The sequence below is a fragment of the Vanellus vanellus genome (assembly GCF_965231255.1).
Source record: "Vanellus vanellus genome assembly, chromosome: 5".
Classification (NCBI taxonomy): domain Eukaryota; kingdom Metazoa; phylum Chordata; class Aves; order Charadriiformes; family Charadriidae; genus Vanellus; species Vanellus vanellus.
This window is the reverse complement of record NC_138910.1, coordinates 49,518,453-49,535,212: the sequence shown is the minus strand read 5'-3', so window position 1 is coordinate 49,535,212 and position 16,760 is coordinate 49,518,453. Positions and strand designations below refer to the sequence as shown.

The 16,760-nt window shown below is 50.3% G+C and overlaps 1 protein-coding gene across 1 annotated transcript in view; it reads right to left on the bottom strand.

Annotated features, from left to right (window-relative positions):
• Positions 1-16,760, bottom strand: part of NMNAT2 (nicotinamide nucleotide adenylyltransferase 2) — a gene marked incomplete at both ends in the record, with an annotated part of 28,780 nt that overhangs the window by 489 nt on the left and 11,531 nt on the right. Inside the window, 8 exons of the mRNA XM_082484652.1 lie at positions 23-124; positions 1,761-1,837; positions 3,122-3,166; positions 3,282-3,362; positions 4,001-4,130; positions 5,315-5,393; positions 6,116-6,183; positions 6,914-7,002. Coding sequence (XP_082340778.1) covers positions 23-124; positions 1,761-1,837; positions 3,122-3,166; positions 3,282-3,362; positions 4,001-4,130; positions 5,315-5,393; positions 6,116-6,183; positions 6,914-7,002 — 671 coding nt within the window. The remainder of the gene's footprint in view (positions 1-22; positions 125-1,760; positions 1,838-3,121; positions 3,167-3,281; positions 3,363-4,000; positions 4,131-5,314; positions 5,394-6,115; positions 6,184-6,913; positions 7,003-16,760) is intronic.

Genomic DNA, 16,760 nt, shown 5'->3' with positions numbered 1-16,760 from the left:
AGCCATGCGTGCATCCACTTACTTTGTACTTGCGAAGTATGGAAGAGTGGTTCATGATCCGATCGGGGTCTGCTCCATCCCGGGGCACCACCACGATCCCGAACTCCCCAACGATCACCTCCATCTAGGAGCAACCCAAAGCGGGGAGAACTTTATAACCACCCCATGCAAAACCTGGACTCTCTGCCAACCCCCCTGACACCATGAAAGCTTGGCCATGGTCTGGATGGAGATAGAAAATGAATTTGAGGCTATCTCAACAGACTTTGGCAGAAACTTGTAATTATCAATGCATGGTGAATGGTCTGAAGTGGATGAAATAAAAAGGCACAGGGTTAAATCCTGTTACTAGATGTTGAGGTTAGACTTTAGGGAGGACTTGTCGTGGTAGAAGGAGGGTGGCAGCAGAAGAGATTGCCTGAGGATGAACATGACCTCTGCCTTGCTGGAAGGCTTTATGACCAGGATGGATGTGTTGGTCCTGACAGAGGTCTTGTAGAGTTGTTCTTCCAAGGTTGTTTGCACCAAGGCTGTTGGCCCAGTTTGACACTACGTGGGGATGGCTCCCACTGCTCACACCCATCTTGGCTAAGACAAACCAGGTTCATCTGAAAGAGCTCTGGGTCAGCAAATTCAGGCAGCAGGAGCTCATGAGGTAGTGCTGGTGCAGAATGCCTCCTCTGCCTGTGCTTTGACATGCAATTTTTGCATCCTTTGTGCTGGGCTTCAAGACTTGCCTCATCTCAGATTTAGCAGCCTTTTAGAGGAGATATCTAATTTTTTTAAAAAACTTTGGATTGAGGACATGGTAACTGATTTTAGAAATGGTTGAGAGGTTCAAAGAGAGGGGGAAGGGGGAGAGGCTGTGTTGATTGCCCAATTTCAGCAAAGAGCCAGGTGAAACTCCCATAGCCAGCACTGCTCTGACTGCCAGGCGCAGCATGCATGTTGGTAACAGTCCTTCTCTAGGGCTGGTGTCCTCCCATGAAAATGTGGCTTCTTCAGGCAGGGACCACAGTGTCCAGGGTGCCGGGTATCCTGCTGCAGTCGTTCACTAATGGGAGGTGAGGGGAGTGGGGTGTTGTGGTGTATGGGCACAGAAAGGTGGGCAGTGGGTTTTTGAGTTTTTTTGAGTTGTGGCAGTGAAGGTGCTCATATCAGCTGTGGGCTGATGTTAGGCATCATCTGGCTGAGGAGTCGAGATGGTTTTCCTTCTTGGTCTTTATAAAGATGAGTACTCGGGTACCCCACATTGCAGGAAAAATCTTTCATTAAGTGAAAGCTGTTGATTTTACTGTAAATGTGTTTCATTTCTAATGTCTGGCCAAGTTTTGTAAATATCTTATGTCCTACCTCCACACCTCGCTCTGCTGGGACTGGCATCTACTTGATGCTGCCTCCTTCCAAGGGATGAGGAGTGGGAGCGCAGCCTTTGGAAATCCCTTGGGACAGGGTTATCCTGCATCCTGGGTGATGTCTTCTGCATGAATGGTGAGTGAGAGCAGGGTTTGGGTCTGTGGAAGGGGAGGCTGGGTAAAGTTGGTGACTCAGGAACAGAAGACCCTGTGCCTTAGGCTGCCCATGTGTAGGGAAAAGCTGGGATGGAGGAGGCAGTGGGATTGGTGGGCACAGCTCCTGACATCTCAAGGAACTTGAAAGGCTCCCAGGAGCACTGAGTGTGGGAAACGGAGGAGGAGGAGGAGGAGGAGGCGAGCCTGGGGAATAGGAGCATGGAGAGGTGCCCAGTGGTGGTGACTCACGTCTGCCTCGTTCCAGAGACCAGGGATGCAGAAGGACTCCAGCAGGTCACTGCCACAGAGCAGTAAGATGCGAAGCTCTGCAGAAAAGAAGCAGAGAAGCTCAGAGGTGGGAGCAAACGGGGCTGAATAGGCACCACTTCCCTCGCCATTCCATTGCACATACCTCTGTTCTGCACAGACCTCCCCTGCCAAAACAAGTCCTGCTAAAGATCCCCTGGTCCTTCTCACATCCCTACTGGTGTCAAACATCAAATAACCCCCACCCTACTTTATTTCAGCTCCTCTCCCATGTGGCTGGGTTGTTGTCAGCATTGGTACATGCTGTTCAACTATGGCTGTGCTCCAGCCCTGGATGTGGTGTGTCCCTGGTGAAGGGAGCCTTTTCTCCATGCTATGGGCACCCACAATCGCTTCATGATCTGCTGCAGGGGCTCCAGCCATGGGGCAATGAGAAGAGCCCAGGACAATGCTCAGAGCCTCGGGTATGGCTGTGTTTGCTTTAGCAAAGCTGGTGGTAAAGCGCCAGAGGTTTTCCTTGCTCATCTTGGAGGACTTCCAAGTCCTCCCTTTCTCTCCCCAGGCTGAGACTGGTGCTTACTGACAGCTTGCTTTAAGGGTTAGCTTTGCTGCAAGAAAGTTGTGCTGTGGGAAGGAGCTTTCTGCTCCAATGGGCCCATAAAGATTAATTTATTTGCACAACCAGCAGAGAAAATCCATAAACTCTCCTGGAGGGGTGGGAAGAGGCAGCTGTGTGGGAAAGTGCCTCCCTGGTTGGTATTTCCAGGTGGCCAAAGGCTTTGGGCTCTGCATGGTGCCGGGGCCAGGATGGCTATTGTGCCAGGCTGTGTGAGCTAGTCCATGAAATGGGTCTCAAAACCACCAGCAAGCTCCCCCTGCTAAGCCCTGGGTGATGTACAGTGGTGCTAAGTATGCGGCAACTCAATGGGTCTAAAACCCCAAAAGTGCTTTAGAGAAAAGGGTACCATGGCTGGTCAGGCAGCCAAAATCCCTTCTGCTGCTGTGTGCAATGTGTGTATGTGGGTGACACCACCATGGGAGGGCAAGTTTGATGGCACTTAGGGTGACTTTCAAAGCATGATGCCATGGTAGGTCTGTGCCAGCACTGGGACCTGGGTCCCCGCTGCTCGCTCCCTTATTTCAGGCTGCTTGTCTGTCAATGGGAACAGGCTCAGGCCAGTTTAGTGTTGCTCCTGTTTCACCCCTGATCCCCAAGAGCTGGCACCGGGGTGAGATGATCCAGCATCCTTCATCTGCCACCAGATCTGTCATGCAGCTGCACTTGAGCCACGTAGTGGTAGCCCAGAGGAGCTGGAGCAACACAAAGGGGATGGCATACTCACCGATCTCCTCATATCTCATCACTGTCCCCAAGTTGGCATTTTCATCTGGGGAAAGGAAGCAAAACAGACATGCTGGTGCCTGGCCTGTGAAAGGGGGCTGGAAAGAAGGCCGGGGGCTGGTGCCGAAGCTGAGGTGATGCTGGGGCTTTCCTCTACATACCCACAAATGTGAAGCGCTCCATGGGCGGGCGAACGCAGCAAATCCGGCTCAGGCTTTCTCCCACCTTCCCCAGGATCTTTGCTGAAGGTGAAGAAGGAGGAAAATTAACAGGAGAATGAACGAACATTTTGGCCACCCCGGTCCTGCTAGATACTCCTGTGCCTGGGTGCGGGAACCACTCCCAGCGTCTCACTGCCTCTTGTGTTTTTAACTCCCAAGAATGCTATGCTGTGCCTTGAAGGGACCAGGTGGTCAGCTAAAACCACAAAAAAAAATCACAGGATGTTTGTTTTTATGGGATTTAAGTAATGCCCCCTCTTCTCCCTAACTAATACCTCCATGTCCCACATCCTCATGACTCGTGTGGGATCCAGCCGTGCCACTTCTCCTGCCAGCTCATCCCTTGCACAAGTGCCATGGGTACTGGATACCCTTTCTCTTAGCTGCTTCTGCTGCCTGGACAACATCCAGCTAAAGTCCAGTGAGATTTCACAGCCATTTTAAGTTGTTCTTGGTTCCCCTTGCTGTGGCAGATGCTACATCTGCTCCCTTCCCCAGCGTTGCATCCCCACCTGACCCTGGGCTTGATCATGGAACCTGATGAGCGGACCTGGCCCCAAAATAAGATGATGGAGCACTATTCCTAATGCTCAGCAGTCCTGGCTGTGAGGTGAGGGGTGGGTGGTCATTCCCCTCTTCCCTATCCAGCTGCCACCTACCCGCGGTGGGCTTGTTGGAGACGTTGTTGTTGTTCTGGTAGATGGTCTGCGAGGACTCGTTCTGGGGCTGGCCAATCACGGGGGTGATGGAGGGGGTGTTGACGTTGGAGAGGATGCAGCCGGTCACTCTCTGCAATGAGAGAGAAATGTAGCTGGAACAGTGCCTTCACCCCAGCTGCATCCCAAAATCTTTATGACCCCCATATCAAGACTCTGTATCCCAGGCTGAAGGTCATCTTCAGTGACAGGTACGTCCAGGCTCACTTTAGGATCGCTGGTGCCATCTGACCTCACCAGATGAGCCTGGGGCTAGCAGGACCCTGTGTATAACAACTTCCAATTAAGGCTGGAGATGGTGGGATTAACTTTTTGTGTGGACCCATGAGGCTGGAAAGGCTGCAACCGTGCTGCCTGCAGGTAGGCATCATTTCCATCACCTGGAGGTGCTCATAAATTCTGATAAGTAAATAAAAATACAGCGGCTGATGAATCAGTGGTGCAAAGCCAGTGGCTTACATGTTACCCTGGGAGCAAACATGCACTCATCTCCTCCCTCAGTACCTGCAGGAAAAGGAAGGCATCCCCAGGGGCTCCCTGACTTCGACATCATGGCCCCTGGATGCCCTGGACATCCTGCCAGGCTGCTTAATGCTTTTTCTGTGCCTCCTGTCTGGGCTTCCCATGAGTTTGCCTGATGCTGTTTTATTGATTTCCCATCCTTGATTTGCTTGCTGTATCCAAGTGTTGGCAGCAGCTGTGCCCTCCCTGTCCTTGTGGTCACCCGAGGGCAGTTGCTTTCCTTTTCAGCCCTCAGGCCTGCCTGGGCTTTGGATAGACTTTTCTTCCTGGGTTTTGCGTTCCCTGGGGACTTCCCATCTCACTGAACCGCTCCGGCAGGTGCATACAGCAGTTTTGGTACAGCTGATGAGCAGGGACACCTGTCCACTTCTCCTTCCCCTCAGGATGGAGCAAGTGGTAGGCATTAATGATTTGGCTTATGCCCACCCCTGCCTTCACTCTGCCTTCACCCCTGTGGCTCTCCCTGGTCTGCATGGGACTGGGATGGCTGCTGGCTCTGACTGGAGGGCTCAATTTGCTTTCACCATCAGGGCAGGAGCTCAAAGCAGCTGTGACAACATATCTTGCACCTCTTCCAGGTCAAGATTTCAAGCACGTTCCTGCAAGTCTTCTCTCTGTCTGTCCCATCCATATTCTGGTTATTGATGTCCACGTGCTAGTGCAAGAGCAACACCACTCCTGCGCTCTCCCTATGCCCTCACCCCAGGTGCACCCATGGTGTGGGAGCTGCCTCACCTTCATCAGGTCACGGTGGTGCTCCAGCACGCTGCAGGTGGTCTGCCAGGTGTCCTGGTAGCACTCCCAGGGGTCCACCCTGTGGGGAGCACAGCAAGGCAACAGCGTTGGCCACTATTTGGACCTCCTGGGCATGTTACCTCCTCCCCAATGGGTTGGCCAGCAGTACTGAGAACAGCCATCATCACCCCCCCAGCTCTGCCATGGACAATATCCTTTCTCCAACCCTGCCACCCAGCTCTCCGTAATAGCTTTGGGGACGTGAATGTGCTCCTGGACACCTTTCCAGTCTTCGTACCCAACTAACCAACATTCATTTGGCTTGGATATATCTACACGTTATGACTCTGCTTCCTGAGGGAAACTCGGAGATGTTTCTGGTCCCACCTCAGCCACCAGACACCACGTGGCAATGCTGGGAAGAGGAGAGTCCCTGGGCTAGTGCTGCAGGTGTAGAAAGGGAAGGTGCCATGGCACAAGGCTGGGGAGGGTTGGGTTCACCCGGATACCACAGACTCAATGGGGGGCTTGTAAGACTCCATGAAGCCAAAGGGTCCCCTTGAAGGATGGTGTAACACCCCCCATCAATTTTCTGCTGGACTAGGAGAGGAAGACCTCTGTTTTTTAATCAAGCTTTGTTTGGAGAGGAGAAAGTCCATCCTGGAGCTCCGACAGCAGGTGGCATCTCCACTTTGGGGACCTGCAGCCCACGTGTTGTGCAGAGGAACTTTGCACGCGGGACTTTGCCACCATGGTGCTGGGGCTTCCAGTGCAGTGGTGAGTATGGGCTCTGCCACTCACCTGATCCAGTCAGAGGACTGGACGGCTAGTTGGCACATGGTCAGGCGGTGCCGGCTTGAGACCAGACCCTGCAAGAGAAGGTGATAGAGGAGCAGTTATGGGGAAGAGGCAAGTGTCATGCCGTGGCCAGCCCAGGCTTGCAAACCTTCCTGGGGCAGAGTATTAGGCTTGCTTAGGTGAGACAGGCCAGAAGGATTCATTCCTGCCCACAAAAAGTTATTTAAGCTCCTGTTTGCCAGAGGAGAGGAGCCCCTGCCTTGCTTCAGCTCTGGTTACAAACCAGTCGGTGAGATTTGCTCAACACTGCCGCTCTCAGCTGCAGTAGGGCCAGGCCTGGGGATAGTGGTTTCTCAGTGAGATTTCTCCGGCTTTCAGGAGAAGATTTCATCTTCTCCTCTCCTAATTTGGTTTCCCCCCCACCAGAAGGTGCTTTTAAAGGTCCCTGTTTGCATTGTTGCATCCCCACAATAAAATTGGCTTTGAAATCATTCAACTCCCCCCCCAAAAAAAACCCCAAACCCAACCCAAAAAAATGACCACCCCCATTTTGGGTGAGGACATTTCTCTTTGCTGTATAGTACTTTGGCTGGTTGTAGGGTCTCGCTGCAGTTTTTATCTACAGAGCAAATGGATTTATCCTCTCCCTCCTCTCGGAGGCTTTACCAGGGTCAGGGGCTACCCTGGGTAGAGGATGTCCATGAAAGGACCACAAGTGCAGGCAGCACTGCCAAGTGCTCACCCCTGTATTGAGACACCAACAGACATATGATGCAGAAAAGGAAAATGGGGATGACTCACCGTCTTCCCATAGGAGTCGTGCACGGGTGAGACAATGCCACCGATGACGATGAAGCGTCCAGTCTTGTGCAGGTAATCCCGGGCTCGCTCTGAAGGAGGAGGACAAGGAAAAGGTTGCAGAGGGATTCAGCTGGACCCACCAAACCCTACAATGCCCTATTGCTGCCCACCGGCTTTGCCCAACGCCTGTGGAGTGGCTCATTGTGGCTCAGACAGTGCCAGGTGGGGAAGGCAACCAAGGGAAGGGCTGGCTTCAACTTTACTGTCCATCTCATTCAGTACCATCCTTGGTCATGCTGAGCATTGACCTTCCCAGGGGCCCAAAAGCCTTGCAGAAAGGAGTATTTGGTGGGGAAAGGGAAGGTCTTCAGCAAAAGCTAAAGCACATTCAGACCCTAAATCACCTTCAACCACCTCACCTGAGCACTAAGGCGGCAGCCAAGAGCCTGCACTACCTGAGAGCCACTCAGCAGAGACAGGCTCTTTTGGCAGCCTTGGAGGAGCCAGACCAGGCTCATGAGGTGATGCATGAAGCTTGTTCATTCACTGCCTGCAGATAAATCCTTTCCTTTCTATTTTTCTCTGCTCTAAAACTATGTCCACCTTTTCTCTCCCTATGACTTCTCCCTTCCTTGCCTGCTCTGGTTTGCCACTGACTACTAGACAAAAGTTTTCTCAGCAGCTGAAAGGTGACTGACAGCTGTCCTGATCTTGAGCATCAATTCTGACAAGGGCTCCTTGGAGATGGGCAAGATTAAAAAAAAACAGGATTGTAACAAAAACTGCTGCCTCCGCCACCACTGAGCTGCAGGGACAACCCCATGGTTTTATGAGCAGAAACTTTGTTGCTGGCTCATGTGTTCGCAGTTGGCCATAAATCCCTGCAGAGGATATCAATGTAGGCTGGGGGATGAATGGGTTGAGGGCAGCTCCATGGAGAAGGACCTGGGGACACTGGTGGGTGACAAATTTGACACATGCAATGTGCGCTTGCAGCCCAGAAAAGCAATTGCAGCCTGGGTGTGTGGCCAACAGGTGGAGGGAAGTAATGATCCCCCTCTACTCCGTTCTTGTGCACTGCATCCAGTTCTGGAATCCCCAGCACAAGACAGACATGGACCTGTTAGAGCGGGTCCAGAGGAGGCCACAGAAATGGTCAGAGGACTGGAACGCTTCTGCTATGGAGAAGGGTTGAGAGAGTTGGGGTTGTTAGCTTGGAGAAGAGAAGGCTCCAGGGAGACCTTGTTGGCTTATAAGAAAAATGGAAACTTTTTACTAGGGCCTGTAGTGACAGGACAAGGGGCAACAGTTTTAAACTAGAAGAGGGTAGATCTAGGGTAGATATAAGGAAGACTTTTTTTTATAATGAGGGTGGTGTGACACTGGAACAGGTTGCCCAGAGAAGTTGTGAATGCCCCATCCCTGGAAGTGTTGAAGGCTGGGTTGGATGGGGCTTTGAGCATCCTGATCTAGTGGAAGCCCATGGCAGGGGGGTTGGAACTAGATGATCTTTGAAGGTGCCTCCCAAGCCAAACCATTCTGTGAGTCTGTGATTCTAAGATGTGCTGTTAGTTGACAGCCTAAATAAGAATTGCCATCATGCATGGGGCTGCACACACAGGGGCCGAGCATGGATGGATCCCTGCCGCCCACACCTCACATGTCACTGTTTTGGAAATGCTGAAGTGTTCACCAGGAGGGGAACTGCACCAGGACTGAGATGCTAGTCCCCATCTGCTCCTCTCTGCTGGAAAACACTAGGATGCTGCTGGTGAGCATCCTCTAGCTCTAATCCTGCTTGCTCCAGCCTTGCTTTCTCCCTACTTGATCCAGCCCTGCGTGCTCCCCGCTTGCTCCAACTTACAGAGAGCAGATGCTGGGAGCTGCTGCTGCAGGATGAAACCTCACCAGAGGAGAGGAAACATTGGTTCAAGAGCACATCATCACAGCAGGACAGGGCAGAGCTCTTCTTGCATGCACCGGGGAGCGGTGAGCTCATGTGCCCTGAGTATGCTAAAGCCGAGCTGGGCTCCTGGGGCCTACCCCTCACAATGTCAGACAGACAGACAGCTGTCCAGTCAGGGAACAGCAGCTCTGCTGCAAAAGCAATGGCAGGTTTTGCCCTCCAGCCCCCTTGGGGCTCATGGCACTGTCCCTGCAATGGCTGTCCGCCGATCCCCAGGGTGTCACTTGATTTTGGGCACTTCTCCACCTGTCGCCTCCCTCTCTTTTTCCTTGGTCTGATCCCAATGCAGCTACTCATCCTGCTTCTCTCCCTGCCTGGGGGCAGAGCCACCCCAGGCTTTGGGTGAGGGCAAGTATGTCCTCCCCTTCTAGAGACCTCTTTGCCAATGCCCCATATGATTGCACCCATCTTCGTCACAGCTCTGCCCCAGTGATGCTGTTATCCACTGACGCACCTGGCTCCAGTGCCTGCAGCCTTTCTCGCTCAAATTCTTGCTGCTCTCCATAACACATGCTATTCAATGTCAGCTGCGTCATCCCTGGGGCTTTCCCTGAGTCCTCTTCCCATGGCACCCATTACCCATGCACCAGATGGTTCCTGGGCAGCTGCATGGCTCTTACACCGCTCTCTCCCTGTGTCAGTGCCACATATTGCCCATGTCCCACCATGCCAAGAGCCTTGCCAGAGTCCCTCCAGCCCAACGAACAGTCTCAGGCTGCTATTTCCAAAAAGACAACGTTCAAGGATAAAAATGCTGGCGAAGAGTTGCTAAGCTCCTGTGGGCTCCTATGCCACGTCTGACACACTCCCCAGAGCACACACATTTGTGCCCTGATGCTTTTCTGAAGATACTCTCAGAGAAGAAAAACAGGTTTCTCACCAACGCTGGAGATGGAAAGTCCCATTTTTTCACGCTGCAGCAGCAGCAGTACCTCCTGCCCCCCAAGCTTTTGCAGCTTTTGCATCCCCTTTACTCAAGCTCTCCTGCTGGGCACATCGCAACCGCTTTGTTCCCCGGGCAAGCTGCACCTGAGCATGAACCACGGCACTTTTACAGGATTGCAGCCTGGAGGAAAGCGAGGAGGAAGAGGCCAGGAGGTATGAGCGTGGCGCAGGTCAGTGGTGGTGGTGGCCATGGTGGGGCTGGCCCTGCCTCCTCTGCTGAGTGTGGGGAAGGTGGTTGGGAAGCATACAGAGCAGCTGTGCCCTCCACAGCTATTGAGAGAGCAGAAAGAAAAAAATGATAGAAAAGGTAAAAGCAAAAAGGGAGACAAGATTGATGAGTCATTAGAAAGCACTTTTTTTTTTTTTGCTAGTGGAGTATCTAGAAAATATTTTGCTTTTGCAAAGAAAACAAGCATTTATGAAGCTAAGATGACTTCAGAATCCATCAGCCATCCTGAGATGTCACTGTGCACCATATACTACAGACAACCTGCTTCAGCCCCTCGTGTTTCCCCAGGGGGATGGGGAACAGCTCTGCCTGAAGGGCTGGTGTCCTCCCATGAAGCAGCACGGAGACACTTGCAGGGAGCCTCCCTCCCCCTCACCATCCTGCACCCAGGCCCAGCTGGCACCCACTAACACTGATGCAAAACGCTCCAGCCTGTGTGGGATGGCTCATGCTTCCCTCAGTGCTATAGCTGCATTATTCCTTGTAAATAAGCAGCAAAGATAATTCCTGCCATCTGGAGAGATGTTTTCTCACCCCAGCCACTCAACACAGCATCAGCTGTTTGGGCAGGGGACCCACCTTACAAACCCATCAATGCCAAAGCAGACATGTTCCCACTTCCCAAAGAGAAACAGTAAAAGAGAGGGGAAGGAGAACAGCCAGTATTTGCCAGACGCAGCGCAGTCATAATGAGTGTAAAGAGGAACAGGAATGGATGGGGAATTCTGCTGTATCTTCTGAAGCTGCTGCAATGAATGGGGGCTCCTGGCCTTTTAGTGGCAACAGAAAAACCTCAATATCCTGCTGCTCATTGAAAATTCACCATGGGATCATTCACACCTGCTGGTGGCACGAGGGTAACGCTGGTTGGGTTTGAGTATGTGGGAGCAGCAGCTGAGCCTCGTGCCACAGTTCGGTGCAACAGGCAGGTGAGAGCACAGCTTGGCACGTCCAGATGTGGGGAAAGGGGCTTTTCCATGGGTACATCAATGGCTGTGGTTTTCCTGCATGTTTCCTGGTCAAATGATCTGTCTGGCTGGTGTGGATGGGGTTGTGTGGTTTAGGTAAGGACTCTTCTCCTGGTGGTGCATCCCTTTAGCTCCTATGCCCTTGCTCCTGCTCTGCTTCAGGGTAAAATTCAGCTCTAAAATTATTTTAGAGCTCCCTCACAATGACTTGTGATGAATGAGGAGCACTCGTACGTTGAAGAAGGTGAGAGGGGCTGAGCAGGGTATGGACCTTGCTGAAGAACTGCTTGGCAATATAATATTTTTCCTCTGAATTTTGAAATTTATACTAGGAAATATTGTTCAGCTTTTTGGTCAGTTAAAAGCTAGTTAATAAACTACAACTGCCATGGATGTCTGTCCCCAACGCCCCCCCACCCCTGAGCTTGCTGAGCAGCCCCAGGCCCTCGTGACAGCCTGTGGGAGTTTTGCCAGCCTCAATAAAACCTTTTCCTTGGACTCACCTGAAATCCTTTCCCTGGCTTCTTTCCCAGTTCTTGTGCCCGGGGCACGCCAGCCACCAGAGAGAGCAAAATGGGCTTAAATCATTCGATCAGAGCAGGGAGTTAAATTCAATTGCCTGAATTAGATCTCCCATAAGTTTCCCTCCCTGCCCTCAAAATCCTGGGCTCAAAAGGGTTAACACTGGCTGTCTGGTTTGAACTATATTTTTTCATCTTTGCTGGTTATTTATCCACCAGGAATCTTGTGGGAGCATTTCCATCCGCCAGCAAGTTTCTCCAAAGGCGGTGAGGGGACCAAACCCGGCCCTGTGCGTGACTATGGCTATCTGTGTTCCAAGTGGTACCCAGTGAAGCATCCTATGGGGGTACACACACAGGAAAATATAATATTCTTAGGGTTTGGGGTTTTTTGCATGGGCAAGGAGGTTTGAAGTTGAACCAGCACCAAAAATTAAAGCACAAAACTCCATGCGTGGTGGCATTCCTTTTGCAGCCTGCCACGACAACCGTCCATAACCACTTGCCCAGAAAACCAACTGTGGAAAAAAAAAAAAAATCCTCTTTCTTCTCCATTCTGTGTTTTAAAAAGAGGAATCGGGGGGTACCAGCAGCACTTCTCCCTCTCCTATGGTCTGTACTTGCCTTTATTGATGCTACTGGCTTTCCCACCAGCACCTTCAAGGTTAATCTATCAAGTGGGAGAAAAAAAAGCGCCATTTTTCCTGATTCTGCTCTTTCTGGCACTACTGAAACTACGTCCGGAGACATCTTCTGGATTGGAAAAAAAAAAAAAAAAGACTGCATAGGGTTTACGTTACAGAAAACAGTATCAAGAGATATTTAGGGAAAAAAAAAAACAAAACAAAACAAAACAAAAAAACAAAAGCAAAAGAGCCACGATGTTGCAATGTTGGAAGAGGAATTAAAAGGAGCAAAGAAATAGTTTTGGACGAGCCTAGAAGCAGAGGAGGTTCATGGGAAGGCTATCCTGACTGCCTCGGAAGCACATGCAAGAAGACAACTGAAATGCTTGGAGCCAATTGCCACCACAGAGGGACAAAATTCAGGCATGATTTTTGGAAAAGCCAAAGCAGAGCCTCCCCAACACATGCTGCCATTGAGGAGAGCTGGGGCTTTGGATGTGCAGAAGAGCGAAGATTGATGGACCAGCATTTACCTTTATATCATAATGCAATTTAAAATGCAAATGAAAATAAAAAGGAAATTCCCTCTCATTATTCCCTGCTTTGCCCTGACTTGATTTTCCTTGCCAAAAGGAGATTAAAAACACTGATGTGTTCATCTCCACACCCTCTCCTTTACGTATGACACCTTTATACACGCTCTCCTTCGCGTATGGCACCTTTATAAAGTTCACTCTTAAGACTAGCTGAACTCCTTGCACATAACCTCCACTTCATGTTCTCAAGGGTGGCCAATGGTGTTAATTTGCCTTGAGTTTTTGGTGGTGAAAGCCAACAATTTCACCTGGCTATCAATTTCTCAAGGTCTGTAGTTAAACAGCCTGGCACCAAGCCTGCATCTTCAGGGGATGTGTTCCATGCTGGTGCGTGTCATCTCAGCTCCGGCTGTCAGAAGCTCATGCTGAGTCTCCACCACCACTGCCTGCCTTAATAAAATACCTTTTCTGGCAGAAAATAGCTCATCTCCTACAAACGCATGCAAAGGATTGGAAGCCCAAGCAAACTCATTTAATTCTTGTGCCTGCAGGCAGAAAAAGTATTTGCCTGTTCGTACAGCAAAGCCAATAGCTTCAATGGGAGAGATCCTATGGGATGCTGATGTGCTACTGGCCTCACAGCGCTCACAGAAGGGTGTGCTGCTGGGAGGGGATTGATGTTGTTGCCCTCTACGTTGCCATCAAAATTGTTCATTTATTTTTTAACTTGCACATTATAATTTAGAGAAACCTGTAAAACTGATGCTGCTTTCCAAAATACATGTGTATATATATGAAAGTTGGGATCTGAAGTTTCAAGAGCTTTTTGCCTACCTCAGAAATACCAAACAGAACATAAATATGCATGGAAAAAAAATTATTTATTGACTGGTAAATCTCTGCAAGGTAAGGATTTGGGCCAACATGCGGGCTATGAAACATCAGTATGGTGTAGCAAATGGAAAGCTGAGCTGGGAACAGGAAGACCTGCCTTCTGGACCTGCCTCGCCCTCGACTTACAGAGTGTCTCTTCACATCCCAGACTGGTCCATTCTCACTTGGTTTTGGGGCAGAGCATATCCATTTGCTTGCAGGGCTGCGTCCATCCAGCAGCTCTGCCTGCTCGCTTGCGGCGCTGCTGTCTCACTTGTTCATCTAACCGTCAGCTAAGCCAGACCTTCACAGACACCCACTTCAAATCAAAAGCCTTTAAAAAGGTGTTTTCTTAAATGACGTCTCAAATCCTGTTTGGAGAGGAGCTGTGCCACCAGCAGGGCTGGCCCTGTGGCAGGAGCAGCCACCCCTGCTGCCGGGACAGTGGCAGAGGACTTGGGCCAGGCGGCACCATGACTTCAGGGTGGCACAAGATGGTGGTGTTAGTTTGCGGCATCTAGAAGAGTCTGTGCTGCAATCACAATGCTGCATTTGAAGTTTCATTATTTTTTTTACAGATTGAATCGTCTCAGACTGACTTATTCTTCAGTGGCTAAATGAAGAGGGTGACAGGCAGCCATAGCCAAGCCTGTCAGAACATGTTAGCTCATCGAGTTTTGAGTTTCATCCTCTGTATAAGGCAAGACAAAACTGCTTTAGCTCTTCTAAGAGATGTGCCTGGGCTGTTGGTGGTTCATTCTACCACTGGGCTGAGGTCACGGTGCGTCCTGCCATGGTGTGTGCTCCTGGCAGGTGCAGGAGGAGGTGTGGGTCTCAGCATCTTGAAACTGTGGGTGATCAGTGATGTGTCTCCAGGCAAGGAGCAACTAGGAATTGGGCAGCAAGGACAGGGACATGGGACAGAGGTCATGGCTGACACAGAAAGGGCAAAGAGGGTGAGTATTCTACTGTCCTTGTGTGTCCTTCTGCTTTTGGGTCTTCTGCTGTCCTTGGGTCTTCCAAACCAAAGAAAGTGGGGTTGTGCATGGCATGAGGCTAAGCCGAAGAGCTCCACATGCAAGCACGGTACTGGTAGTTCTGGGTTTCTGGAAATGGGATGTTGGGTTTGGTAGGTCATTGCTTTGAACCACTGTGGCTGCTTCCTCCAACCGCCCAGGTCCATGTTCTCAGAAAAGACCTTTTTTTACAAAATTTGTTGCATCTTTCATGCAAAATAGCTGCTTGTGGGGACCAGTTTCATGGTCTCCCTGCGGACATAGCTAACACCAAAGACACTGCAATAGCTTTGCATTCCTCTTCTTATCTACATTCTTTATGGTCAGCCATCTGCACAGCTCCCAACCTTCCCTCCCTTCTTGTGCAAAAAATTTTGCCTTGGACAGAGTAGATTTTGGTCTGAAAAGCCATCTCCCGCTCCTCTGCTGGTTTGTTGGGTTTCTGGGCCATTTATTGCTTTTGAGCTCAGCCTTCTGTCACGGCTTGCCAGCCTTTTCTCAGCCCATTTCTTGCCTGTAAAATACCTGTGATGTCCAGAGACCATGCTGGACCCCAGAAAACAGTCTGGTATTTTCATTTTCTTTGAGCACTTTGTAGCCTGCTACACCAATGCAAGGATGTTGGGTTGGAAAAGAAAAACTAATTTCTTTTCTGGTGTAAATAGTCCTTAATGCTCCAGACAGCCTTGCATGGCTTTTAAACATTGTTGACAAATAAACTACCAGTACTGAACCCTGCCAAGATGTGCATTAGCCCACTGGCAGCATGTTTGTGCAGTGGAGAGCTTCCAGCTGTGGCTCCCGGCTCCGTGCCTCCCAGCACAGCCCCACTGTGGCGGCTGGTGGTTGACCTTAGCCTTGCTATGTTGGGGAAGGAATGGAGAGCGGTGACACTTGGACCCTTCCCAAGCTCTGGTGATGCCTCCCCGCTGCCCCAGCTCAGCTTTGCTCACTTTCCCTGCAAATGCATTTCAAATATCTTTGGCTCTACTGCTTTCCTGCAAGATGATGGTAGGGAAAGACCAATCAAAGGATACAGTCCAGGGCTACAAAAATGATAAGTGATAATTTTGTCCAGATTGAATGAAAAAGTAGCATCGTGTTTCTCCAGTAGGAAATCAGTGCTTATTTAAGAGATGTTTCTTTTTGGTGGTTCTCACTGAGTATATTTAATCACAACGTTTTGGCTCCTCTGGCACTGCTCCATCACCTAAATTGATGTTAATGAAATCAAATATTCCTCATGTTCAATTTTTCAAGGTGTAATTTCAAATTGTATTTGCTTTGCCTTTGCATCTGGTTAATTCGCACCCTTAAGACTTCCTTTTTCCTTTTTCCTTTTTTTTTTTTTTTTTTTACAGAGGAATGCCAGCTATGATTTATGCCTTTCTCCCCACAGGGGGTTGAAGTTGCAGCCCACTCACGCTCTCCACCAGCCCTCTAAAAACCAACACGAGGAAGCAAAGAAGCAAGAACGTTTTGCACAGTCTTAATCGCTCTTTCCTGAGAGCCAGGGCAGAGGAGGGTGCACAGCCGCGAGTGACGGAGAAGGCAGAACCATTTCCCGGATATCTCATTTTCATTTCGAGCAATTTGGCCTCTGACATCCTTGAACGGGAGGTGGGACACGGCCACGAGGTGCCAAGGGCAAGGCAGGCACTTTCCTGCTGTCTAAAATACTGTCTCCTGCAGGGGAGAGTGACCCAGATACGTCAGCACACTTTGTTTTATTCGGGAGCAAGCAGCACTTGCAGGACCTAAATGTTGCTTCCTACCCTGAGCCCAACTCGGGCAAGGAGCCAGCAGTTATTCTCAGTCTAATTGAGTGGTGCGCGTGTGGGTATATATATATTTTTAAAAAATAAATAAAAAAATATATAACTCTGAATGCCAAATCAGGGATGTATTCATCAGACCTGTATTCACCTCAGAGCCCAGCTCTCCTGCCTGCCCCCGGGCCACTTTCTCCGTCTCAAGCAGCATCTTCACCCACTCATTGCCTACAGCCACACCTTGGCTGGAGCTGGGGAAACAATTGGCACCTCCATTCCCTGGACTTCCTGGAGGAACAAGATGACATTTCTACTAGAAGAACAAGTCCTGACTGCTCTTCAAGGGAGGTTTCTCTTTTGGGAAGGAGCAAGAGGAGGGGCAGAGAGTGGTTCTT